We start from the raw sequence: 27,411 nt of genomic DNA on the forward strand, positions 1-27,411 counted from the left end.
TTTCATAAGTGAAATTCTCTTGAGCAGCCATAACAAATAATAACATAAACATTTGTTTATTCCTTTATTACAAACGATCGCACATGCGAGCAACAATAATTAATCCTGTTTTAAATGTGAGTGAAAAATATTCAACAATAGCTTTGGCTACTTGTTCCGAAGTTTATTTCCTTAATTGTTTGTAGCAGATTCATGCGTAGAATTGCAGAAATACTTCAGTCAAGATACTCAGGAACAAGCACCAACACACATTATGATAGGGGCTCTGTTATTTCTAGTCTATTATTATTACATGAAAATATCTTTTATCAAATTAATTTTTGTCAGTCGTTAGATCATATACCTTCTATGTTAGTGTGTGAATAATCGGACTGAATCAAGCAATATATTATTGAGACAATGATTTCGATGAAAATGATGACAGTCATTTTGAGAAAGAAATCCATCGAGAATACTTAAGATTAGATTGCGTAAATTCAGTTCGACTATACATAAAAAATATTAAAAATCAAACTGTACAAGATATTGTGCATCGCAAGAAATATCGATCTTTTCCTTCCTTTACAATATCGCATAGAAGAGATTTACTGTCATACAAAAACTCATATCTACAAAATTCGGAAGAAACGCTGAAGAATCTGTTTGAATTTGTCCGACAAAAACGAAATAATGTAAAGCGCTTACAAACTACACGAAGAATTCTATTTACAAAAAAGCATTCGAGTAATATCTCTATGTGGGGAAGACGTGCCAGTTATTGCGACGCGTGGGCAAGTATATTTTCGTTCCTCTCGAACATAAAATTTTAAAACGAAAAATGTTTAAAACCCTCGAATATTTTGGAGTATAAATACGTATTAATTATGTATAATAAATATATTTTCTTGTACTAGAGCCAGTTTGATAAGGCACTATATGTATATAATTGCGTCCCCATTTGCAAAGATTAAATGTTGTATAATAATTGTTTAATATTTTAACATTACTATGTGATTTCACGTGAAAATACGAGTTCTTTTTAATCAATATTTTTCACTGGCAGTTTGTCTATGGTGCAATCTTACAGTTTTTTTCTCATAAATAGTTTCATTTATAAATATTTAGCGCAGTGAATATATAGTACCTTGTAAAGTAATGTATAACTTACATCACTTATTTGAATAACCATCGGAAGCATCTGTTTCTTCTATCGGACGTCATTATTTTACAGAACAAAGCATAATATCAAATATTATTGCATCATTAATAAGTTGCATTTGCACAACTTTTTTTATTACTTATTTGACCGTTTCAATATTAATACCGACTCTGATTTAATAATTCAAACGTGTAAAAGTGAAATTGAATTTAGAAATTCAAACTGAAAAATTTCTTACAACAAAACAATGTGACATGCATGAAATATATTCCATACATAAATACTGGTTTCTCTTACATTCTGATATCATGGAACTTTGGCAAATTAATTAAAATCTGCGACAAAAGCACTAAAAGATATAATACATTTTGTTAATTTAAATCATCATTCGCGCAGATGTAATACGTACAGAAATTCTCTATAAAAAGTAATATTAACCTACATGTAGGAACTACAAAGAGAACCGGTATACTGTGTCACGGAAGAAACTCTCTATAGAGGCATAATTTATATCTAATATTACAACATGATCAATTTAGATCATTATATGTTTATCTTGTGGCGGTCTAATCGCAACGAATATCTTACCCTGCTTTAAACTTCGACTATTAGTGATTAGTGACAATCTGCTGCTAATATCAATGGAAGAATATAATTATAGTCTGCGCAATTTAATTTCCATTATTCTCGCGATGTTTCAGTATAGCTTGCCATATCCTGATTTCAGTTCCTCCCCTAGAATTGTACATAATAGTCTTATCTACATGTCCTATCAATGTTAAAAATTAAGAACACAATTTTTGTTACCTCAAATTTAACCTGCGGAGATCGTCTCTTGTAACATGATCCAAAATATCTTCCAGTGTATATTCTTCATATAAAAACTAAAAACAATAAATAGTTAAATATAGTTCCAGTAAAAATGAGTTTAATGCGAAAAGAAATGATAAATTAGAGACGTTCCGTAATGATTAGTATATGTTATGTAGTGCTTACTCTATCGACTGATGATTCGTCTATCTGCAGATTTCGTAACCAATCGACGAGGGCCATATCTGAATGTAAATTATTACTGTTACGCGTATCCATAGTTGTTAAAAACTCCGATTGTTGAGATATATTTCCGGCAATGCTTGTATTATAACTCCTGTAAATCATATCTAAAATGTACTTTCATAATTATGACACATTGCACATAATTTTAAGTTAATTTGAAATTTGCATATTGAATATATAGTAAGAAATAAAGCAATAGTGTAGTCGTACCCTAATTCCTGTCTCTCTGCTTTCCTATTGATATTTTCACACAGATGTGTCAATGTACCAACTTGTGCTCTCTGTTCTTCAAGAACTTGTTGCAATAATGACTGATACGACTTTTGGCTTTCTATCAATTCTTGGAGTAATCTCATATTTTCCATTTTCAACACTCCCATTTGATCTCTATATTCTTTCCAGTACTTATTATCAATAGAATCGCCAGTTTTTGGAGATTTAACAGAATTTACTGTGGATACACATGATGTGGAGCCTTCTTCAGGAACTTGACCACCAGGTTGTACTCGTTCCTGTCCCAATAAGTTAGCTCCTAATTCTAGACATACAATTTTCATCATAAAAAAACACTTTTTAAGATAACACTATTTCTCATAGCTCTGTAATCACACTCGGATATATACACAATTATAATCAATTGAAATATATTTGTGTCTATTGATTTTCAATCAAATTTACTGAAACCAGATGTATGAACTCAAGCGAAGTGAGGTAACCCTCTTACTGAACTCGACGTTCAGAAGAGATCCCTTATTATTGGTGATGACTTTCTCTCGAGATATTTTTAGAGTTGACACGATAACATACTTGATCTCCACGTGTACTATGTGTGAGAGTAACATGTATATATTACACATCTGGTTCATGTATCAGATAATGTACGAGTGTGAGAACTTGGTCAATTTAAGGAAATGATCTTTCTTGACATCTAAGATGTAGTTTTTTTTCTACCTCCCGAACAGATAATAACTTGCTGAATACGTGTACCGCCCTCATATTTATTTCGTTGAGAAAAATGATGCTTACCGGGTGACAATACCGTGATAGCAGCTTGAACAGCATTTCTCACTAAGTTATCCAAGGCAAACATCCAATGTGGCTTTATGCTATGCATTCTGAGGACTTCGTTTACTGCTGTTTGAAACAAATAAATAGCCAAATGTAGGTGATTAATAGCTGTCGAATCGAAATCTAATTCTTCTTTCAATGTTCGAATAGAAGTCACTATCACATCCTGATTTTGCTCTGCGATGTAATCTCTTAAACCACGCATGAGCAGCACTAGATGACTCTAAAATTGAGATAGATAATTAAATATACATTGATATAATTATGTAAGATGCAATGTAATGTAATGCCAAAATGAGTAAGTACCATCTGCAACACTGTTTGTCCTTCTGCTTGATGTATACCTCTCATCCAAACTTCACAAATTTTTGCCTCATCCTGATTGAGAACCCTCGTTAACGTCATGCGCCTTTGACTATCCTTTTTTAACAAATAAAAACCTTCTTGTTCTTCTCCAGATTTTTGGCCCGGTTGCCCTGTTATCACGGTTTTCAGTAAGTATAAAAAATAAATAATAATCTTGAATAAAGTTTTTGAAAAACAAATCATAATTTGGTGTCTTTTTACTGTTACGATACGACATAATTTATTTGTATTATAAATAATTCCCATTTATTATTTTTATGAATATTACTGATAATGTATTTACCTCCTAATTCCACCTCTGGTGATAATAATCCACCAGATGAACTTCTTCTAGTTATCGAGGCACCTGTTGCATCACTTTCACTAGTCTCTATTGATGGAGTATTCCCTATTGTACTATAAAGATATAAAACATATAACAAGTTAGTTTTATATGTTACATATTAAGAATAAAATTCAATATTGTCTTGATATCATTAAATACAAAAAATAACTCATGTCTATAATTACATACATAAAAACACAATTATATGTGTATATTTAACGTATATAACGTATAAACATTGAGACAATTAAAATGGTCACCTATTTTCGGATAGTAAATTGTTATTTAAAGAAAATTATATAAGAAGCTATAATTTTTTGGGATACGTTAGATGTTAGAAAACTACTTGTGAAAATTATATTTTAATCATTTGTATACTGTATACACATATTTGTTACACATTACAATTATAATCTATAGCAAAGCAACTACATCAGTATACATATGCAATATATAATGTATTAATAGCAATATATAATGTATTAATGGCAAAGATCAATAATATTTCTCTGAAGACAGCACGCAGCTTGTAAATATTTAACAGCATTAGGTATTGCTGATATTTTTACATATAGAAAACAAGCTATTTAAAAAAATTATGATTAAGCGTTTTGCACATTTAATGTTAATGGTATATGATTTATCGTACATATGATTTTGTTCGATATTTCGTGTCTACGAACAATACATCCAATAAGCATAAAATGTACCTTTATTTGTATCGTTTTTGCTACATAAACGATTTATGAAGTTAGAACCATACCTGTTAAAAGAGAGGGTTGCAGAAGGCATGCTGATGGGAGACAATAGGTGGGCCGGACTGCGTTCCCTCAATGGGCTTGACTTCGTCAACCCTCCACTAAATTTAACATTTTATAATTATAATTCGCAATGTGCGTTCATACAACAGAGTATCATACTTTTTATACTCTTGTATTGTACTTGTTATGAAATGTTGTAAAGCATTCTTATCAAGCATAAAGCACTTTTCACCAGTCCATTATTTCCACACAAATTTTAGTACAAACTATGATAATCAAAACTAATTTAAGTAAAAATATATTTGTGTTCAAATTTATGGCGTGAAGATAAACACAAATTTAATTCTACTTTGTGTCTTGTTCATAACATTATCACATAAAAGCAATCGAGTTCTGCAAATGTGCATCTTTCTAGTCATTGTCTTGATGCTAATTTGATAGAGTGACAAAAAAATGAAGATGCACCAAGATGCTTGATGCAAATGGAATAAATCGAATGAGAGTACAACATAGAAAAACAAAGACGAAAACATCGTGGGCTGTTACAAGAATACTCACACAGAATGGCACATTGTATCAAAAATAAAAATGCTGTAATACCTATCATCTGACTGAGACATCTGAATCGGTGCAGTAGTAACGATATGATTATTGTTCGTTTTATCACATTTTCCCAAACGTTCCAAACGGTCCGCGGGAACCGATATACTTCTGCTGAAGTCCGGGGGTGCAGCCAATCTGCTACTCTTCTTTTTCCTATAACATAAATGCTTTAATCACATACTTTTTAAGATTCATAAAAAAATAATACTTTAAGTAATTTAAGATTATATACTCATTAAGAAATGGATCTTCTAATAATTCTGCCGCAGTTGCTCTTACATCTGGGTTTGGTTCAAAGCAGCGCAATATAAAAGATTTTGCTCTCTCCGATAATTCTGATGGTATCTCGGGATGTATTTTGTAATATCCCACCTGCAAAAAGATATGGATTTATTTAAAACATTATTTAGTAATAAAAAAATTAATAAGTGATATATATTTAATATACTATGCAAAAAAATTGAGGAATCACTTTCTTCAACCACGGAAAATCCAACAAGCTATAACTTTGGCAAAAATTACGTTATCCAAAAGAATTAAAAAAATAAAGTAATTTTTTAATTATTCCATTATCCCCATTTTTATCGACATTTTACAGTTTGTTGAATTTTGTCTATTTTCTATAAAAGACTAAGAGAAAGTATCTCTAAACTGTTATTGAAACTTCAAGCTGTAAGATCCTTCTTTAACCACGTCATTATTATTTTTGCGGAAGAATTACAAGCCGTTTAATCTTATCTATTTTTCGTGGTCTAGAAAGGAAATCTTTTAATTTTTAATGTAGTATATTTTATATTTACCTTAAAAACAGCCGCTTGCGCAGAACCTAGTTCTATGAATGGAGGCTTGCCAGTTGCCATCTCAACTATCGTGCAACCTAAAGACCAAATGTCCGCCTAGAGACAAAGTTTGAATTATTGTTATTATGATGACATGACAGAACTAAATCTTATAAATATTCCGAAGTTAAAGGCAAACTTACAGGCGCACCATAGCCACGTTGACCCTTATCAATAACTTCTGGTGCCATATACTGTAATGTCCCGGTAAATGTTTCCGTACTCGGACATAAACCGGCCAAACGTTTTGACATACCAAAATCAGAAATTTTGACAACTCCGCTATATGTATTTACTAACACATTGTCACCTATAAATAATACGTTCATTTAAAATTTGCGCGAAAATATATAAAAATAAAGAGATACTGCAGGAAAAGAATGATATACCTTTTATGTCTCTATGAACAATTTTCTGATCATGGAGATATTTAAGGCCTTCCAACATCTGCTTGGTATAATATGAAATTGTTGATTCGTTTTCTTTTAAAGGGCCCCACTTTGATCTCAGCAAAGCTGATAAGCTTCCTGAAATTATAAGTAATAAATAGATACACACACAACTATCGTTTATTTATAAAAATATATTTTATTATTTTTCCTACCTCCAGGCACTTGTTCCATAAAGATTTTGAAATATCCATCCTCACTTACAGAGCCCAAGTATTGAACGATATTCCTGTGTCTCAATTGACTGTGCAATTTAATTTCTTCGTGCAGAGGCTGCACATCGCCCAAGTTTCGCTCACGAATTTCTTTTACAGCAATTCTGACCTGAGTATTTAAATCACGTGCTGCATATACTATGCCGTACGTGCCTTTGCCGAGAACTATGCGCTTATTTTGATCGTCCAATTCATACTCGAACTATAAAAATATGAATATATGTATCAAGTAAAAAATTAAAATTATACGTGTACAAAGTATATCAAATTATATAAAAAAAAAATTAAAAATTAAAAATTATAGTAAAAATTAACAGAACCTTCATGCGATCGTCAGTCATATAGGCATCCAAGTCTGTAACCATGCCTTCCTGATCTCTAGTCATTTCTAAGATCAGATCGTAAAATCGTTGTCTACATTGCGCTGACGGCAAATACATTTGAAAATCGTCCGAATTTTGATGAACATACAAGAACAGGCATCTCTCGTCTCTTTTGTACAAACTAACGCTACGTATCATGTTTGCAGTAAATAGCCAATCATGAACTTGCTTGCAGTTATTTTTCATGTTATCCAGGCACAAATTCCATATTTGTATAGATTTCTCCTCTGCGCCTAGATTTACGTTTACATAACTTGGCATCAAGATTTTTGTTGGTTCCAACACTAGAATCTAAAAGGATAAAAATGTTATAACGTCAAACGTCTCTACTATGAGATTAATTACAGAGCGGGAAGTTCATTTTTAAGAGTGAATCCATAAACCTGCATTAACAGCAGTTTTATATTATTCTTACTTTGACTCGAAATGTACAGTAGTAAGAGCTGGATTGGTAACACATAACTATAAGCCATACTCTCCCGAATTGGAAACTGGATCCTCAGTAGAACGATTCCATTTATCAACTTACTGGAAACCGTATACTATCGCCAACCTCCGGCTTTGTAGCTTCGACAAAGTAGTCCATCCAAAAACTAAATATTTGCTCCTCCGGTGAAATTTCAGCTTCTTCATTTCTTTTACGAAATCTGTCTATCAGTGATATATTGCCTATCGTCGATTTCAGATACCTATCAATTAAAATCACTTCTAGATACTTTATATATTTTTTATACTTTATATTTCTTTCGAATATCGAACTTTTCATCTAACTTATTGTATACTTACCAATTTGGTGGCTTCAATTTAAACATATATTCAGCTGCTTGTATGGCCTTTGAGTAATCTTCCGCTAACACACTGATTTCAAAAAACGTTGCTACATCCCAATAATCTTTCAAGCTCGATAAACTGCCTTTCTTGCCAATTAAATTATTTAATACCATTCCTATGTGTTGTAATTCTTCACTCTTAGAAAATTCATTCCCAGCTATGACCAATAAAGTAGCAAGATTTATACCAGCATATTCATTAGGTTGGACCTAAATATAACAATAATATTATAACATGTAAAATAATATTAGTTTCAAATAATCAAATCAACTTATTTATGAATACTATACCTCAAAACCCTTTCTATACCAATGGATCGCGTTGTTTAAACTCTCCTGATCGGTATGCCTACTTTCTACAAATATATCTTTGTATATTCTGCCACATAGACACAACATATCCGGAACATGATTCTCTTTCTTTTCTAACGCTTTTTCGATAACTTTTAACGCTCTCTCTCGATCACCCTCCTTATTTCGTCGATTTAATGCAAACGCATATAAATATCTAATAGCTGGAGTATTTATATAATTCTTGTGGGTCGGTATAGTTCTTAAATCATCAACCAATTGTACCATTGCGTCATAACCCTGAAATTTTTAAAGAAATATAAATGCGCATATCAGTTTCTAATAGTATAATTTCTCGCTTAAAATTATTACCGATCTACCGTTATTTACCTGTATTTCCCGGAATGAAATAAGAACATTAAGAACAACTTCTCCTGACAAAACATTTGGGTCATCTAAACGTTTGCGCATATTATTCAAGGCCCTGGAGAGCTCCTCTCCAGAATATGTCTCACGCGCTTTGCGCAAATCTGCCAGAAATTTCTCCTTCATGTGTGCTCTGAAATTAAGAAGAAACATACTTCTCACATCAACATATTAAAGAATCTTAATTCGATTTTTTCAACAAAATTATATGTGACGGTCATATTCAATTGTTATTTATATGGACAATTATTATAAAACAATATTTTCGTATTTGCTCACTTGGATTGTATTTCCACATCTTGAAACAATTTCTTAAGTTTCAGAGTGAGATGTTGTTTAGGGTCTATTGCTTCTTCGCCTGTGATTCTACTAGCTGCTGGATTAGTAGCCACACATGAACCACATTCCACAACACGATACGAGACGAACGTGTAGCTGCCACAGGATAACTAAAAAGAAAAGTCTATGTACATAAATGTTAAAAAAAAAAAACAGATATCACATTGCTAATTAAAATATAAACTATTCTTTCATGGATACTATCAGAAATATATAATAATGAATTAAATCATGTAAAGAGGGAAAAATATTTGTATTTCCTATCTGACACATTTTAGATATTCCATCATCAAACACACAATTATTCATTTAATTGGATTGCCATATTACATCACTATTTACCACTTATTATATCACATGGTTATTTTATATTTTACACTTTCAACACGTATATGTACAAACGTCAGCCTCTTTCTCATTTTGACACGTTACCAACTTTTAGAAAATATTTTATATAAACGATCGTAAATGGAATTAACAATTCGAAAACAATACGCGAATGAGATCCACGTGTATCAGTAACAAATCGCACAGAGCGATTGCGCGCAGTTGCGCGCGATCAGCCAGCACCAACAGTAACTGCTATATTAAGAGCATGAGCTCATGTTTTTCTACTCCATATACAGCGGAATTACATATTTGGTGCTTGCCTGACAGACACGGATACCGTTTTATCAGACCGTGCCGATCACGTTTTGGCGCTTGACACAGTTCAATGTCGAGCGTCATTCAATGCACAACACGTTTTAATTTGCCGGTGGCTATGATAAAAATCCGAGATCTATACGCGAGATCTATGTGTTTTCAATATAAAAAATCCCATAGAAATTTAAATGAAACAACGTAAATTTAAATGAAACGAAATGCAACGAAATTTAAATGAAACAACGTAAATTGTTAATTTAATAGTTGAACTTACAGAATAGTTCTTAAATAATTGGATGAAGCAAAAAAATTTGACTTGCTTGAAACAGTGACAACCAATAACAAATAAGTGAAATGAGTAATCAAAATTAATGTTCCTTTTAACATTCTCATTTTTTTTAAATTCATGTGTCTATAAATATTTGCTATATGTAAAAATCCGCTTATATACGTGTTTATTAAATTTATTTTCCAAAAAAAATATAATCCTTTTCATATCATAATAAGATATTTGTGAGGACACACAATTTCCATGCAAGAAATCTGTCAAGTGCATACTCTCCTTTTAACATTAAGAATATAGAGAAAAATCGAAACTATTTGATATGCTGTAGTGGCCAACATACAGTTGGTCATCTATCTATGAGATCTTTAATTGAAATCGTTACAACAAGACATGTTTTGAGTCTAATAAGTGGTTAAGGCCATTTATTACTACTACTATATATCGAGTTACTACGTTATATCGAGAATTTATTAAATAAAGTGCAAAAGTGAATTTTTGTTTACTACATAATAAATAATATAATTTAATATACTTATACCTTCAGTCTAATCGTAGCCTCTGTATCCACATCATTATAAAGCAAGATATTTTCCTTCATACCAAAGCTTTCTCTGACACCAAGATGATAAAATAATGCAGATTGTTGCAACTTGATACTTAAATCTACAACTGCCACATCGGCATTATAGAAAGTATCCAGTACATTAGTTTCACCGAAATCAAGCTTCTCAAACTATAAAAAAATACAATATTACAGAAAGAACAAATGTAGACATGCATTCCTTGTATGGTGTTTATGATACAAATATACAGAAGATATTGTTTAAATATGGCATAGTATAATGTTTAATATATTATTTTCTTTTATTAATCTTTGAGATAATATAATGAATATACTTGGAGCTAATTTTATACAGACATATTGTAACAGATCTTGCAGCATGTTTTACTTAAAGCCAAGCTTATTTAAAAATATGATCTCTGCCATTATTTAAATAATCAACTCGTGTAACAATATACCTGGATATGATGTATGTTAGCATTGACCAAATTGCAGGCTTGTCTAACTTCATCTAATGCTCTCTTTCGTTGGGCAAGATGTTCTGCTTGTTGCAAGTCCAATACACAAGCCACGTCCATTCTTGGTCTTCCTGTCACAGTTGTGTGTCCCGATATGTCACTCTGTGTCCCAATACTATCTGTACTGGAAATACCCTCCATGATACCTGATTGTGAAGCAGCTGTGCACAATTATTATTATATGTTGAGTGTATTTGTACAGCTGTTATATTACACATAATATGATAATAACAGAGGTTTCAAATTACCAGTCATATCACCCATATCGCCGCAAATGGAAGGCATATTGTACAAGACTCCGCTATCAGGCACAACTGGCGTTTCTCTTGACCTCCTATTTTCTAGCACAGTCCGAAAACTCTACGGCTAAACCCGATATGTACCTACCTGTAAACAAAGTGACAGACGTGTATCCAAATTGACATACTGTCCAAGCGACGTAGTAGATTCACCTGCTTGAATACAAAAGCATATTGATAATGTCGCTTCTTGCAAAAAAATCCGATTTCTCGCGATCAACTGCTACTTGCACTTTTGACATGTAATCAACACTCTTTGAGAAAATCATTGTTCATTCTTACGAGACTGCACAAAAATAAAACGACGAGGTACAATAATGTTATAAAAGCAACAACATCTCATGACACCGATGCACACAACGATCACGATGCAACGTGAACCACCTCACACACCGTGCAACAACAACTGACAATTAGCAAACTCGGTACGGCGTAGTAAACGTATGTAAAAAAAATACCTCTTGTCGCGCACATCATAGAAACTACCATCCATTTCTTGTGGAGCACACAAATCCGGAGTCGAGGTCGCGCACACACCAATATCCTTGCTCGCGTGTAGCATTTCGTGCCGCTTCACAGATGGCAGCGAGATCAGTCGCGCTCTGCCGGTATAAAAATAGACACTCTCAAGATAGAGCAAATCGTATCGAGACTCTGAGACCGCGCGAAGCTCGACGTTAGTTGACGAGATGCGTGCTTGAATGGCATTAAATCATTTACATAAGCATATTAGAGCGCATTAAAGAGACACGTATCATCCTGTTGATGTGACGTAACACGATAAGAAAATGTTATGCATTATGAACTGTGTTGTGCAGGATATCTAATAAGACAACGTCGCGAATATTTAGTTTACAGACACTTCAGTTAATTTGCAAGCAATTTTTTCTTGACAAATCAAATCAAAACGACTTGAATCAAAATTTATAGCTCAGTCTAACAATAGCTTCTCCCACGTGTGAGAAACCGTCGCACGTGTCGGATTCTTCTCATTCCTCTCTCTTCAGAAAAATCAGTCGTCTTATTAACGCAATCGTCCGGGTCAATGGAAAGTCCTTGACATATACATTCATAGGCACAATCGAGAGAAGTGGAATATACAGCACGCGCTTCGAGCGGCATTATTACTAATCCATACTGCGGGCTCGGTTATATTGAACCCCAGAGTCGTACAACATACATTAACTTTATTCAAGAACATACTTCCAGTTTTATTCTTTCTTCGAGTTTCTCTGTCTCTATATCCATACAATCCAAATTTAGTCCCTGTAGCTTATGTTTATTTCTAGAATAGAAAAAAGAATAGAATTCTCTCTGTTCTTTTTTCTATTTCCGACACGTTCTTCGTCGAAGAAGAAGAGTCGTAACAGTCGCGGGGAGACAATTTGTAAATGTCTCTTAGATAATTAAGTTTCGTGTTTCAGAAGTGATGGAAGAGACGACACAGAATTTATAGGCCAACGTTGAAAACTTCGAAGAAGACTATGTGAGATTGGACGATTAGTTCGGCAGTTCCTGTTAGAATTTAATTTTGTCCGGATTATTTGCCACGCACAACGGAAGTCTTCGCCATCCAAGCGATTGGTAGCGAAATACTTTTGTCGATCGACTAGAGTCGACCTTCTACTGGGAGATCATGAACGTTTAGACAGTCACCGCAGATCGCGAAAGTAGAGTAACAAGATTGCGGGTCATTCGCGTTCGTTCGAATCGGGTGCTACAGCACGGAGCCTCGTGGAAACGTACCAATGAACTCCATACGAATAGGTTATCAGGAGTACGAAAGAGTCGTGAGTCTCTCAGATGCGTATGACTATTGCAACTGCCTCTTGTACACGTATATACAATCGGATACATTGATGCTGTCCGGTGCGCATATACTCAGCGGTCGAATTTCCGTGTAAAACTTGAAGAACGTATCTTCTCGTTTACACAACATGACTCAACTACTTCTATGAAAAGAAGCAAAACAACCGCAAGGTCTCATTGCGAGTGCGATCGCACCCAACATCTTCCATGCAGCCACTTGCACAGTGCGTGTTTTGAGAAAGAAATCTATTAAATAAATAAAAATAGAACAGGTGATTCGCATTGCGTTGTAGTATTCCTATCAACAGTCCAATCGCACAACGGACATTGTAATGCAATGCATTGTATTGTAATGTAACTATTGTACCAATATCGGTAACTCACTCGTGCTTGGAAAACGATAGAAAATTCGAGTTTCGAGGTACCATCGAGAGACCGCAGTTGAAATACAGGTACTGTGGTCACATGATGGCAGAAAATCAATCGAAAGAGACGGCGCTCAGCGCAAAGCTGAGCGCGCGTCACGTTCGTATGTACGCGGTTTGCGAGTGCGTGAAGAATAGTGGGGCGCACTGATGCGCGGAGCGGCCACTCCGCAGCGCTCCCCTTTCAAGAGGAGTGCATAAGATGATTGGAGGCTGTCCCAGGGCGTCCGCGGTGTCGCTGAGCTGCCGAGATGACGCGAACAACCTCCTCGTTACGCTACTATCCTACGCCAGGGGGTCCCCAAGAACTGGCCTGCCCCACGACCGACGCCAAACCACACGTCATTGAGCACGTGAAGGAGCACCACATGGGCCAGCCAACACACCTTGAAATGAAATCGCTCGAAACAATCGGGATATCGCGGTGAACGGATAGCTCTGTGCTGAATGGTTCTGCAGCTTGAGCCACGTATAAATGACTGAAATGCAGATTCTATTGGACATCGTGGACATTTGCTGAAGAATTAAAATAGACACTTCCGATATTTAAAACATGTGCCAAGTGATTTGAAGAAGTAATCGTCTAACTATATTTTGAACAGTATATAACGGCAAGAAAAGAGGAGCAAATATCAGAATCCATAAACGAGATATTGACACATAAGGCAGACGTAAGGAATAGATATTCTATTTTCCTAACATCTTGAATCAATCGCGATGATGACGATGACGCTTGACCATTCGCTGAGGATCGTCGTATACGGTAGTACATGTGATACATTATCTCACATAAATCATTATTCTGATGAGATTTGTTTACGAAACAGCAACAAATAGTTCGCCGTCGTCATCCACTACTTAGGTTTCTGTCGGTGGCGTCTTCAGCGGGACAGTTCACCGCTCATGCGACGATGGAATGCGCGCGAAAAGAAAAACTGAGCGCAATTTCGGATCAGCGGAAGATATTCTATCTCGGGGCAGATACTCGCCTGATCCACGGGGAGCCTCGCGGTGTAGAAACCGGTCAAGGAATGCGTGTAACGCGTGTACGTACACGTCACGCCCACTCGTCGTTCCTGTCACGTACGAGGTCCGTACCGTCGCATACGCGGCCCGTCACCTGCGCACGTACGTACATCGATATGTATGTACGACGAGCGATTTTCGCGTCTGCGATGTTGTCGGTCGCACGACACGCGCGCGTGCGGCGACGTGTACGTACGTACGTGTTCCAGCGGTTCGCCAGGCGCGATGTTCAACGACGCCGACAGAAACCGCGATAGGGGAACGATTGTCGGCAGCCAAGCGAGAGTTGCCAGGAAACTAGCAAGAGCGACAAGATCCGCTCTAGGAATCTCGCGCCAAGAATAGCCGCTCAACCCTGGAACAGGCGCTTGGAAGACACGTGTCAACCAGCCATCCCCTTCTCGATATCCGGCCCTTCACGTTAAACCTCGCATCAAAGAATAGAGAAGAGTTTCGGCGAATTGCGTGTTACTTCTTGGAGATGCAAATAACTGCAGAAGTCGTATTATTCGGCTAATTCGAAGTGGAGCTCGGACAGGATGTTGATTTGAGGCAGAGTAGTCACTGAGATATTTCTTCTTACGATGTTAATTTCGGTGAATCCGAGAAGGACGCAAATTGTCCAGCTTCGTGGCAATAAACTAGAAACGAGAAATTTTGTCGATAAATTGTCATACAATGTTTATTACATTTCGTTAAATACATTATGTCACATGTTAAATGGGTATTATTCTATTAAACACAAATTAGCATATCTAACGTTAATGCATTTATATTATTTGTCACGTTCCTCAATGTATTGTTAAAATTTTCAATCGCGTGTAATCATCGAAATGTTGTAAAATACCGTTTCTTTTTTTCACAAGTGTACGGCTTCAAACATGTATGGCTAAATGTAACGCTTTCAATTACGTAACTTTGCACTATTTTTACGTATACATCCATTTAAAAGATTATTTTTTATGAATAAAATATACCTCTAACAGAGATTTTAAAAGTGCAAACTCTATAAATTATTTTCCAAGAAGTATCTTTCTCGAGGCCCCAAAGTTTTGCCCCGCTTGAGTCGCTCCTTTGTTAGTACCAGCTTGTAGACCGATGAGCCCTTCACCAGCCCTTAGCTGCTCCTCCGTGAAAGCTCTTTTGTTCTCCTCGGCCGGTTTTGGCCCCAACCAAGGACCGCGCCATTCAGAATGTTTGTAGGTCTGTAAATTATAGTTAACATAAGAAATACGAGTATATACTATATCTTATTTACAATTACCCTACTTAACATAATTAAATATGCAATAATTTTTTGCGTTGAAATATCCTTATTTTCATATAAAATCCATTTATTTTTTCAGAATTACACACAAATTTTTGCATTCATTATTGATGTCTATTTGCGAGAGAGAGAGAGAGAGAGAGAGAGAGAGAGAGAGAGAGAGATTCAAAGCAATTCTTAAATAAATTTGCAAAAATAGAAGAATATATGACCATCATCGATATATCAGAGATAATAAATTAATAGATAATTTGTACTGATAAATTACCGTTCGTCCTATGGCAAAAATAGTGTTTGTTACTTGGGCGATGTTCTTACGTTCCATCAGATCGACAGCTTGGAAGAGATCGACGTCAGGTACTCCGTACTTCACACAAGCCTTCTGGAACCTGCAAATTGAAATAACTACATTTTAGTTTTACATAATCGACAAGATTTTTAGAGAAGTATGAAGCACACACACACAACGTAAAAATCGTAAATTATAATCTTAAAAATTAATTTATATTGCACTATATATTACGCTTTTATTCATACAACTGAGTGTTGGTCAATATTTTCACTAGGTGTAACATACGAGTCCGAAATCAGTTGATGAGATCTACAGTGAATGGATTTGCGTTTTATTTAGAATTAACGAAAAAAATATTTCAAGAGTGAATACGAAATACTGTTTGGTATTCCCGTAACGACAAAGGCTCTTCGAGACACGCCATCGAGAATGCGGCGAGTCGGAGGGAAGACAAAGGCGGGGGAGAAACAAAAGAGAAGCTGCTACGTCCAACTCCTTCATACGGCTGCTCGCCTGGGCGTTGCTTTAAGCTAGCGACGCGCTTCTATTGTTTGGCTGCTAATTATCGAACACGGTAATTAACGGGTTGCGGATATACGCTATCTGAGAGCGCGTCGAGGCGGTGCCTTCTTCATGTCGCAGAAATGACGTGTCGCGTGCGGCTGCTTAACAGGATAGCAGAATCATCGTCTGCCTGAAGAGAACATCGCCTCTCGTGAGACGAAAATAATGCCAGACTACTAAAGTTACGATTTACGCATATTAAACGCGAGGGTTTAGATATGTATACACTTGTCATTTTAATAAAAAATGATTAGATATAATCAATATCAGAAAGAGAGAATACAATTTGATGTAATATATTGTTCTAATTCTCTGTTAAAATATTTTTTATTTTTCCATTTATATTAATTCTTTCTTTAAAGAAAAAAATTTATTAGAAGTGCGATTTTATAGTGTCTTCGTTTCATTTTAAAAGATAAATCCGAGATATAAGTATGAAATGCTCCCACGTATAAAAAAGTGTTTGATGTGCGCGAGATGTTAATATTTTTTTATCTACACGTAACTTTATTACTGTTATGCTCCAGCTTGCTCAATCTGATGCGCTCCTGACGCTTGACGCGTTTTCCGTATATGAGCACCAAATAACATAGCGATTAATCGCATACATTTACGTCAGAGAGCGAGAGTGAATCTTAAACTAAGACACACGTTATCTATGCGTCAGCGTGTATAAATAAGTTAATCTATTACCTAACAATATAGGTTTTTTAAAAATCAAATAAAATGACATAAGCGCATTTTTCCAAACATATGCAGATAATTTTGTAATTATTATATAACGAAAAATTAATTTATTAACAAAATAATTTAGCAAAATGAATTTTGTAATTACTACATATAATAAAAATATAATAAATAGATAAAAATAAAATAAATTTTGTAACTGTTATATAGTAGAAAATAAAAGTCGTTTTTAGCAAAACCAGTTGTCATTCGTTAACGATATCTTTTCCTTGTTAACTTTAATTTTCAAACTGTCGCGTCTCGAGGAAGAACACGGACAGTCTCATGGAGCATTATATGCATCTTCATGTACTCCATTCTCTACATATTTTTCATCGTATTACATCAGTATCAGTTCCAAGGAAATCGTCGGTATCGCGAATTTCATCGTCAAAGCGAGCTAGGAAGAGACAAAGACAAAGTTTGATCACTTATCAGCCACGTGGTCACTTCGAAGTTAAGCAATTTGACACGTCTGACGTAAGGCCGTGTCACACGATAAGCAGAGCGATTTAATAACATTTCTCAATCGAGATTCACACATGTGGTATGTGCAGTTGCACACTCGCCCGGCGAAGGTAGTAGCTTTCCTATCGATCAAGCGCGCGAGTGCGCGCGACAATCGCCGGGCGGAGAACGCAAGGCAGGTCAGTGCTTACGAGCGTTCGCGCTATCAGAGGCGCATGAAGGTGAAGTAACAATGAGAGCGGACGGACTGCGGAGCTCTCACCACACGTAATCTTAAACGCTCACGGAGAGAACGCGTCGCGCAGGCGGCGGCGGAGGCGGCGACAGCGGCGGCGGCGGCGGCGGCGGCGGCGATATCACCTTCACCGAGATCATGCTGCTCGCGTAGAAAGGGAGTAACGCGGAGTGGCCGCGCTGCGCATCGTTCGCCCCACTACCTCACGAAAGCGCTCTTAAACATTCAAAACGCGCCAAATGCTGAAGAAGCGCGACATGCGCACGTGTAGCCGGCAACGCGCGAGGATCCGCCGTCGGCGAGAACGACGGCGCGAACGACGACGCGAAATGAGCGTGCGTCCTCCTCCTCCAGGGAGGTGTCGAGGAGCGTGCGGCCACAATCCGCGGTGCACTAACGCCGTTCGGTCCGTCCGCATCCGCGCGAGCAGATCTCCTTCAGTACAAAAAGTTGCCGGCGTAAGTTCAAGGTTGATTGGATCGCCTTAACATTCACCAAGATCCAGTTCAAGATTCATCAAATCGTGAAGCATTAGCCAAAGCTAATTACCAAGAGTGATTAAATCGTGTAGTTAATTGCACGAACGAGAAGATACATTTCTTGAATGTTACAGAGAAATCTGAAGACTGAACTCGGGTCTGACGCGCAGACAGCGTTAACTGACCAAACACGATGGCGCACATGTTTTTGAGGGATGAATCGTCTCTGTAAGATTTTTTTTTATAAATTTCTCGCGCGCGCTTTTTCGCGTATCGTGACGATTATATATAACGTTGCGATGTTATTTCGCGAGAGATCGCTTCAATTGCGAATTCTACATCGTCAAAAAGAGGTGCTGGTAAGGGAAGCAAGTCTGATCGACGTGTAAAAAGGGCTCATTGCGCGAGATACCTTCGTGAGCTTGGAGGAAAGTAATCCGACTTATCCAAGCGACGAAGAGGAAGATTAGATGCAGAAGCGCAGTTTACTGCTGCTCATTCCCGTCGAGGGTGCACTTCTTTATGTTGTCCTAAAACCACCTCCTCGTACACAAATACTTCATCAGGATTGTATCAATGTGCTGCAGGCATTCGACTCGAATATTCTATTTTCGGATTGCAACTTGTCATAAATAGATGTATGTCTCGCTTGACATTGTGTGTCCGATGAAAATAAGAAAACGTGTAGAGAAGTCAAAGGAAAAAAGGCCGAACTTTTGAGAAAACATAGAAACACTTCATACTCAGAACTTATGACGAGACAGTTTGCGCGACTGACGATTGCTAACCATATCTCGTCGGCGAGGTTTCGGGAAAACTAAATTTTTCAACCGCAATCAATCATTATACGAATCGCTACGCTAATTTAGTTTACGTTACGCTAATTTTACGCGCGTGATGCTGAACCCGTTCCCGAAGGTGTCGGAAAATGCACACGAATTTCACGCTGGTCTCGCGCGCGTTTTGCGATACCTACGCCACGTAGCTGTATATATCAGTCGCGTTTTCACTTTCATCGCGCTCCATCCAACGTATAGTCGACGGTCCCGACCTCAGACTCAGTCGGTTCTCGATTATTAGGCGAACACGCTGCACCAGGAGGAACAGCGCGAATGCAAAGAACGTTTCGCGCCTATCGTTTCGCCATGGATATCGCGTGACTCTCGAAACTCGGTGCAGTCGAAAGGAGGGTCAACAATCTCTCGACTGCGGCGACGGTCGTTGATCGGCGTTGTCGATACTCTGCAGTCGAGAAATTGACGCAAAACACTGTCGATTGCGTAAAGTCGACGACGGATCAGGACAGCATGTGCTCGCAGAAAGTGCGACACGCCTGACGGCGGAGCAACATGATAGACAGACACTACCTCTCGCGAACGAGTCTCTTTTGCAAATCTTATTATCAGTATAAACGTCGCGACACGTCGCGCTAATTAATCCACGAATCATTTCGCGGGCAACTAATAATTAGTCCCACTGTCATAATTATCGCGCCGATTAGAATTTTTCTCAAATAATTTCTCACGTCTTCAAGGTGGCTACACTGAGAGAAAAATGTTTGGTATTTGTAATTATATTTATATATATATATATATATATATATATATATATATATAAATGGAACATTTCATTGTGTAAATGATATATTATGTTTGTGCTTCCGAATTCCGTAGACAAAAAAATTTGTAGCGACAATTCTGTAACAACCAATGTTAACGCTAACTTTTGCGATTTTTTACTTTTTGCGACACTATAACATTATTTGTAATCACTGAAGAGGGTCTGTGAAATGAGACCGAAACGCGTATGATATTTAATAAAATTTGTTCTCATGGCGAGATTGTGTCACTATGTTTTAATAGTTTATAATAGCACTATACAACCTGTGCGTGAACTCTAATTGTCCTTAGCTTAATGTTGATATACTCAAGAAGAGTTTTTTAGTTATATTATTTTATAATCATATAGAGAAATAATTACTATAAATTATGGTCAAGACAACCATTTTTTAGTCAATTGCACTATAATTTTAGTGATAATAACCTTATATGCGTGTTACTATTTTCGTGTTGGAAATTGAACCCAATTTGGTGCCAACTATATTTTTTGGTTGTTCCAACATGAAGATAGTAGTAGTAACATGTATATAAGATTATTGTCACTAAAATTATAGTGCAATTGACTAAAAAATGGTTGTCTTGAGCATAATTTATAGTAATTATTTCTCTATATGATTATAGTTACGAATACTAAACATTTTTTTCTCAGTATACGAGTGTCTGTAATATGTCAAATTATTTTGTAATAATACTCACTGATTAAGATTGTCCATCATCTTGTAATCTCCGCCGGAGGTGTTGATCTTGGAAACCAAGCCAGGCTGCAGTTTGTTCATGAGCTTACAGAGCAACACGCCGTCCCTTAAAGCATCCTCGTAACTCACGCCTGTAACACAAACGTATTCCTTATTTTATTACTCAAAACTAATTAATTAATCCACGAATCATTTCGCAGACAACTAATAATTAGTCTCACTGTCATAATTATCGTGCCGATTAGAATTTTTCTCAAATAATTTTTTACGTCTTCAAGGTGTCTACACTGAGAGAAAAATGTTTGGTATTTGTAATTATAATCATATAGAGAAATAATTACTATAAATTATGGTCAAGACAACCATTTTTTAGTCAATTGCACTATAATTTTAATGATAATAACCTTATATGCATGTTACTATTTTCGTGTTGGAAATTGAACCTAATTTAGTGCCAACTATATTTTTTGGTTGTTCCAACACGAAGATAGTAGTAGTAACATGTATATAAAATTATATAAACGTCTTATATGTACAAACGGAGAGAATATTATTATACTTTTTAATATAATTTTTTTTTCTAATTTTGCTATATTTTTAGTAGTCCAGGAATAGATTGTTTGTCAGTAATATTCATCTTACATCATTAATTAATTTCGTTAAAAAACATAACAGATTTCGCTGTAAACATAGCAAGTGTTTCAATTGCATATTTATTTGACAGAATGTATAAACAGCAAACATGAATTATAGAATGTAAATCTATTCCTTGGTTACAAAATCCTGCGGTAATTTTCACACTATTAAATTCTCTCCGTACAATCTCGGTCCACCTCCTGTAAAAAGATGGAAGATCCAACATACGTATGAGGATAAATCCAGACAGTGAAATACGATTTGAAGAATACTCGAAATAACTTCTTCAAAGTCGACTTTCTCGATATCCAGTACATAATAAATCGCGTTATTCAATTTCACCGAGTAATCGCAATCAAGAAGGCGCACCGAGCTCCCTCGTTCGGAAGGATTATCAAGAGGGATGGACCCATTTACCCTTCAATCAGCCAACTGACCGTCACGCTCGCCGAATGCGTTCGCATAGAGAAAGCCACGAGAGAAAGGAAGAAGCAGATCGATAGTGAAAAGAATGTTGATGATCGCCGCGGCACCAGGGTCGCAGAAGCGTCGCGTCGAGCCGCGACCATGTCGAAAACCGCGTGAATTTCGCGCAATGGCCGAGACTTGCGCGATGGCGCGGGCGACCTTTGACCCCCCGCGCGAACGAACGCACACACACCGCGTCGGTTATCAGTATCGAGCTCACCTCGCCACCCCCTCTGCGGCGACCATTTTTTCGCCGTTCGTTCGATACCCCCTAAGCCGACCCCATCCGGCCTCCCACCATCCGCCACCGCCGCCTCCGCCCGCGCCCCTCACGCTCCACGTGGTCGGCGAACGCCCACGAAATAATAACCGCGAGGCTGGATGTGCAACCAGCGCTCGCTCATGGCGCCCCATTATGCCAAGAGGCGAGCCAAGGGGGCATGGCATTTTTTGTCGTGTCGACCGAAGAATCAGGAAAGGCCGACTCGCGTCTTGCGAGCTCGTATGCTCGTTTTGCTCTCGTTGATCGGCCGGTGCGACACCGTCACTGCGACTGCCGTCGTCGCCACCACCGCCACCGTCATCGTCACCACTACTACCACCTCCGCGGCCGCCGTCACCGCCGCCGCCACCGTCTCCTCCTCCTCCATCGTTATTGGCGTCTTTCTCGACAGCCGTTCTTTTGCCGCGACGTGCGTCGGTTCGCCATTCGAAAGACACAACGCGTCTCGGGATCCTAGGGGCGCAGCCCGCCGCAAGAGCTGTGTGTGCAGCCCAGCTCGTCGCGTGCTGTCGTTACACTTTTTGTCGTTCCTTCCCCTGGCCCCCTCCGCGCCAACCCCCACGTCAGCGATACAACCGGTGTATCGATGTATCCAATCTATCGGCGCGCGACGCCGCTGACGCCGCCGCCGACGCCGCCGCAGCTGCCACCCCCGCCGCGGCAAATTTGTATCGACGCGCAGCGTCCCGACGCGGCCTGAAGCAACAGTTGGCGTAACTCCCACGCGACTTTTCCGATAATCGTTCTACAAAGTGTTCTCTGTGCGACGCACAATTAATCCGCTCATGCTAATCACTCGATCATCGCCCGTGAGCTGTGCGATTAGATATCAGACTTTCAGGGATACGAGAGTCGCGCCAATTTCAATTGAATCTCAAGATTCAGTCTTGCTAGGACTTGACGAGATTTCCTTGTAAAACTGTGATGCAGTCGATGTTAGAGTGTTGTTACATTCGGTACAACAATTCAGATGATAAGATGCCATGATATTGACACGAGAATATGAGTGTGGCGCACACACTTATATATGAATTATTTTTTCTCTCGCATTTGTTATGCTTTACGCACATGTCCTTTGCACTCCAACTTTTGGTCCAATCCCACAACATAAGCCACAACCTTGCTTTAAACCACAAGCAAATTGATCAATTACATTCGATTATTCTTGAAACAATCGACTGAAAACAGTTGTGGACCCGGGGGTTATTTTAACCGGAGTTTAACTCGTTAAAGGCTTATCTAAAAAAACTCGCATAATCGCATTATTTATATACACAAAGAGATAGATGAATCCAATGACAGAATATACTTAATATAAGAGACATTCTTTTTTACTGCTCGGATCATGATTGGTTAATTTCCTCATGCAATATGTGATTATGCAAGTTTGTCTAAATAGGGGAGACTTTTAACGAATTAAACTGTAGTTAAAGTAAATTTTGGAACCAGGCCTTAAAAAATATTGTACCATTTTTATATTTACACGTTTCACCGCATTCCGATAATAGTTTATTAGTAATTGTATTATAATTTTATAAAATAATAAAATAATCCTGAATCAAGACCGATCGGTTTTGAATTCCGATTGTCCAATTACGATTACAACTAAATTACGATTGTCCAACCTAAAACTTCAGCATTTACCGTATTCGGAGTACGGCGAGAAATCTCCAACAAAAAAGACCATTGATTTCAACTTGGCAATATAATTTTTTCGCACAAAAAATGTTAAGAAATGTATCGAAATTATTTCACGTATTCGATAAGAAAAGTGCCTAAAAGATCGTTGCATTTTATATTCCGCGATATTATACTGGCGATATTAGAAGCACGAGATTTTTTGGAGTAGGAGGACACGTGCCATCCGCCTAAAATACTACTAGCCTGATCCTGCAAGGACGAGGCGTCACGTGGTTTTGAACTGGTGGGGGAGCCGCTAAACGCCTACCCCGAAATCTGTTCGCCTAATACGCGGCTGGTCGTACGCTTGAATTCTCGATTGACGAGCTATCGACAGGCGATTGGTTTTGGACGGCCCATTGCAGTTTCGACCAGCATAATTTTTGCCCTTTGTGCGAAATCGCTGCCGCGATTGGCTTTCGATCTACTCCTCCAGGCGACTTTCGATTTAGAACAACGCAAGTAATATTTCTCTCATAAGGGTTGTCCATTAATTAAAACTTATCTCATGTAAATGCTTTCCTTTCTTTCTCTACTCCTCGTCGTGATGAGCTGAGCGAATGTTTGTCGGAGCAACGAGAGACTTGTTGCTCGTTTTGCAACGCGAATAGTTTGGTGAGTATCAGGAACGTATTACGCGCCGCCGTCGCGACATTCGTTTCCGCGTTCCTGTTTTCACCGACTTCCCGTCTCGTCCGGTCTGTCGGAATATCTCTCGCATTCTTCGAGAATTCCTATCCCAGGGGACTCTCACAGTCTCTTCGCAGGCCAGGTGCGCATGAAACGAGTGGTAGTTCTCGACAGCGAGCTCCAAAAGAACACCATGATAGAATTTGAAAGAATGTTTGACACGATTATCAGGCGAATAGAACGTTAGACAATTTTTGTCGAGTCTCTGTCATGAGTGTGGGTCTAACGAATGTGTGTAAGGAGGATGTCTCTACCAAAACAATCGCAATATGATTTTCAAACAATATTTTATCTGTAAATAATTCTGTGCTGAAAGTGAAGAAAAAAGAATATTAATGCAAACATCAACGATACTAACTGTCTGAAAACCGGAGGACTACCGAGAATTTTCGGTAAAAGGAGGACGCAGAATGTGAAATTAGCGACACACAGGACAAAAATATTCTTTCAAATTATACGCGCGCGCAAATGTAAATTATACAAATGTAAATTATAATGCTCAATTGTTTAACGAATTCTTTCATTCGATTGATTTCACGATAATCGCGTAATTAATATTAAACTGAAATTATGACAAAGTGTCAAGAGGGTGAAATTAGGGCGAGAGAGTGAGGTGTTCAAGTTTCATGTAGCCTATATTTCTCGCAGAGTAACCATGCAAAATTTGGTCCCGACCAGCCTGAAGATTTAAGGAGTTAGAATAGAAAACACAGAGACAGGCATTCTATTATATATATAAATCCCAGTAAACACAATAATTTAACAATTATATCAGTAACTGTTATATCATTAACAGTATTTAATTGTATGCAAAGATTACAAAAGTTATTACTCAAATATCAATTAATTTGTAAAAGTATGCTCCTAAAAATATTATAATTATATATTTCGTAAAAATATTTTTAGTAAAGATAATATCATAAAAGTGTCATACCATTCTAAATTAATTAGCTTCCAAATAACACAAGATGTTCCAGAATCATCCTAGAGTCATTCTAGACGTCTAATATTCCAGAATGTCTTCAAGCACCTTATGCTATTGGAGCTATATTCATTTCCATCTTTCTGTACATATTCAAATGGAACGGATTACTATTGTAATACTAATTTCCATTAATCAAAAAGTAACACTTCACTTTACTATAAGAGTGGACTCCATAGTACAAGTTGTGCCATCGTTCTTATTAGCTAAATCGGAAAGTTCCGTCCGTTTTTTTGCAAAAAGTATGGTTTTATTTAAAAAGAAAATAAAAAAGTACATCAATCAAAATATTGTCCATCGTTAGCGATAACTTTTTCCCATCTTTCGGACAGTAAGCGAATTCCGCGGCGAAAGAATGACTCATCTTTAGAGGCTATCCAGTCAGAGATCCATTTTTCGACGTCTTCATAAAAATTGAAGCGTTCATCAGCAAGTGCGTGTGCCATCGACCGAAACAAGTGGTAGTCGGAAAGGGCACAGTCTGGTGAATAAGCCGCATGGGGTAGCACTTCCTAGCGAAGTGCTTCTAACGTTTCCTTGACAAGTTTTATGACGTGAGGCCGAGCGTTGTCATGAAGTAAAATCATTTTATGCTGTCTCGTTTCATGTTCTGGTCGTTTTTCGTGCTCAAACGGATAATTTGTTCTCGGTAGAGGTGCTCTGTGACTGTATGATCAGATTTTAACAGCTCATGGTACACAACACCCTTCTGATCCCACCAAATATAGAGCATTGCCTTCTTTCCGTGAATATTCCACTTGGACGTCGATGTTGAGGATTGGCTGGGGTCGCAAATGGTTTTTCGACGTTTGAGGTTGTCAAAATATATCCATTTTTCATTCCCAGTGATGACACGATGCAAAAACCCCTTTCTTTGTTGCCTAGCAAGCAGAATTTCACAGATGGTTTTTCGCCTTTCAATGTCTCTTGGCTTCAGTTCATATGGGACCCATTTTCCTTTCTTGTAGACCTTTCCCAAGGCTTTAAAACGATCGGAAATGACAGATTGAACACAATTTAAAGCTTCTGCAAGTTGTTTTTGCGTTTGACATGGATCTCCATCTACCAATGCCTGCAATTTTTCGTCTTCGAATGCTCTTGGCCGTCCAGAACGCCCTTTATCCTCCACATCAAAATCATCACTTTTAAAGCGTCGAAACCATTTTCTGCATGTTTTATCGGATAGTGCACTATCACCATAAACTTCTACTCATAAACATTCAATGAGCTTCAACAGTTTTCTTCCACTTGAAGCAAAAGATTAATCTTTTGCTTCGCATGAATGTCGCTTATTCGGCTCAATTTTCGACATTTTCGATGCAGTAAAAAACAATGTTATTAACTTTATATACCTTTATATACTGAATTTTATTGACAGATGGTAAAACTAAAAAATTAAGCTTGGTTTAGACATTAGAGTTACCGACAGTTCTAGCTATAACTACTCATCGCTAGATGGACGGAACTTTCTAATTTACCTAATATATATATATATATATATATATATATATATGTATGTATATAAAATATGATGCATTCATGTTAATTATTATTGTTAAAGTTATATAATTTTCTTGTATAACTGCAATCTAACTGTGTTTTAGAACTGTTATAATTCTCTGTTATTTACAGGTTATAATTGTATAACACCAGCATAACTAAAATATA

At 37.3% G+C, this 27,411-nt stretch overlaps 2 protein-coding genes across 10 annotated transcripts in view; both read right to left on the reverse strand.

Annotated features, from left to right (window-relative positions):
* Nucleotides 1-51: 51 nt before the first annotated feature.
* Nucleotides 52-15,158, reverse strand: LOC116841616 (mitogen-activated protein kinase kinase kinase 15). Of its 9 annotated transcripts, XM_032809753.1 has the most exons (25): nucleotides 11,858-15,158; nucleotides 11,553-11,685; nucleotides 11,349-11,487; nucleotides 11,041-11,261; nucleotides 10,559-10,753; nucleotides 9,030-9,199; nucleotides 8,715-8,883; nucleotides 8,325-8,624; nucleotides 7,990-8,243; nucleotides 7,733-7,892; nucleotides 7,141-7,494; nucleotides 6,761-7,022; nucleotides 6,546-6,683; nucleotides 6,300-6,466; nucleotides 6,118-6,213; nucleotides 5,550-5,689; nucleotides 5,315-5,470; nucleotides 4,717-4,812; nucleotides 3,912-4,024; nucleotides 3,569-3,738; nucleotides 3,221-3,485; nucleotides 2,405-2,732; nucleotides 2,135-2,285; nucleotides 1,946-2,022; nucleotides 1,810-1,873 (listed from the first exon to the last, which is right to left on the reverse strand). In XM_032809753.1, exons 3-25 carry the CDS (start codon nucleotides 11,383-11,385, stop codon nucleotides 1,810-1,812), a joined length of 4,083 nt encoding a protein of 1,360 aa, XP_032665644.1. In that variant the 5' UTR covers nucleotides 11,386-11,487; nucleotides 11,553-11,685; nucleotides 11,858-15,158. The 9 variants fall into 9 exon arrangements, with proteins under 9 accessions (XP_032665648.1, XP_032665647.1, XP_032665649.1 ...); XM_032809757.1 differs by lacking the exon at nucleotides 11,553-11,685 and having other exon boundaries at nucleotides 52-1,873; nucleotides 11,041-11,246; XM_032809756.1 differs by lacking the exon at nucleotides 11,858-15,158 and having other exon boundaries at nucleotides 52-1,873; nucleotides 11,041-11,246; nucleotides 11,553-11,850.
* Nucleotides 15,159-15,323: 165 nt separating this feature from the next.
* The window catches only part of LOC116841618 (muscle-specific protein 20-like), a 35,864-nt gene continuing 23,776 nt past the window's right edge, over nucleotides 15,324-27,411 (reverse strand). Inside the window, exons 5-7 of the mRNA XM_032809760.1 lie at nucleotides 21,006-21,135; nucleotides 16,195-16,315; nucleotides 15,324-15,864 (exon numbers count right to left, since the gene is read on the reverse strand). Coding sequence (XP_032665651.1) covers nucleotides 15,673-15,864; nucleotides 16,195-16,315; nucleotides 21,006-21,135 — 443 coding nt within the window. The 3' untranslated portion in view covers nucleotides 15,324-15,672. The remainder of the gene's footprint in view (nucleotides 15,865-16,194; nucleotides 16,316-21,005; nucleotides 21,136-27,411) is intronic.

This window comes from Odontomachus brunneus, unplaced genomic scaffold (assembly GCF_010583005.1).
Source record: "Odontomachus brunneus isolate Ranch 3 - 2012 unplaced genomic scaffold, Obru_v1 Obru_scaffold_017, whole genome shotgun sequence".
NCBI classification, from domain to species: Eukaryota; Metazoa; Arthropoda; class Insecta; order Hymenoptera; family Formicidae; genus Odontomachus; species Odontomachus brunneus.

Excerpts from the sequence above, each read along its gene's own strand:
- LOC116841616 (XM_032809752.1), bottom strand. The coding sequence starts at position 11,385 with ATGCCTTCCATTTGCGGCGATATGGGTGATATGACTG. Across the intron at positions 6,684-6,760 it reads TATGGAACAAGTGCCTGGAG|GAAGCTTATCAGCTTTGCTG; the intron begins GTAGGAAAAATA and ends TTATAATTTCAG. Across the intron at positions 2,286-2,404 it reads GCAGAGAGACAGGAATTAGG|GAGTTATAATACAAGCATTG; the intron begins GTACGACTACAC and ends TATGATTTACAG.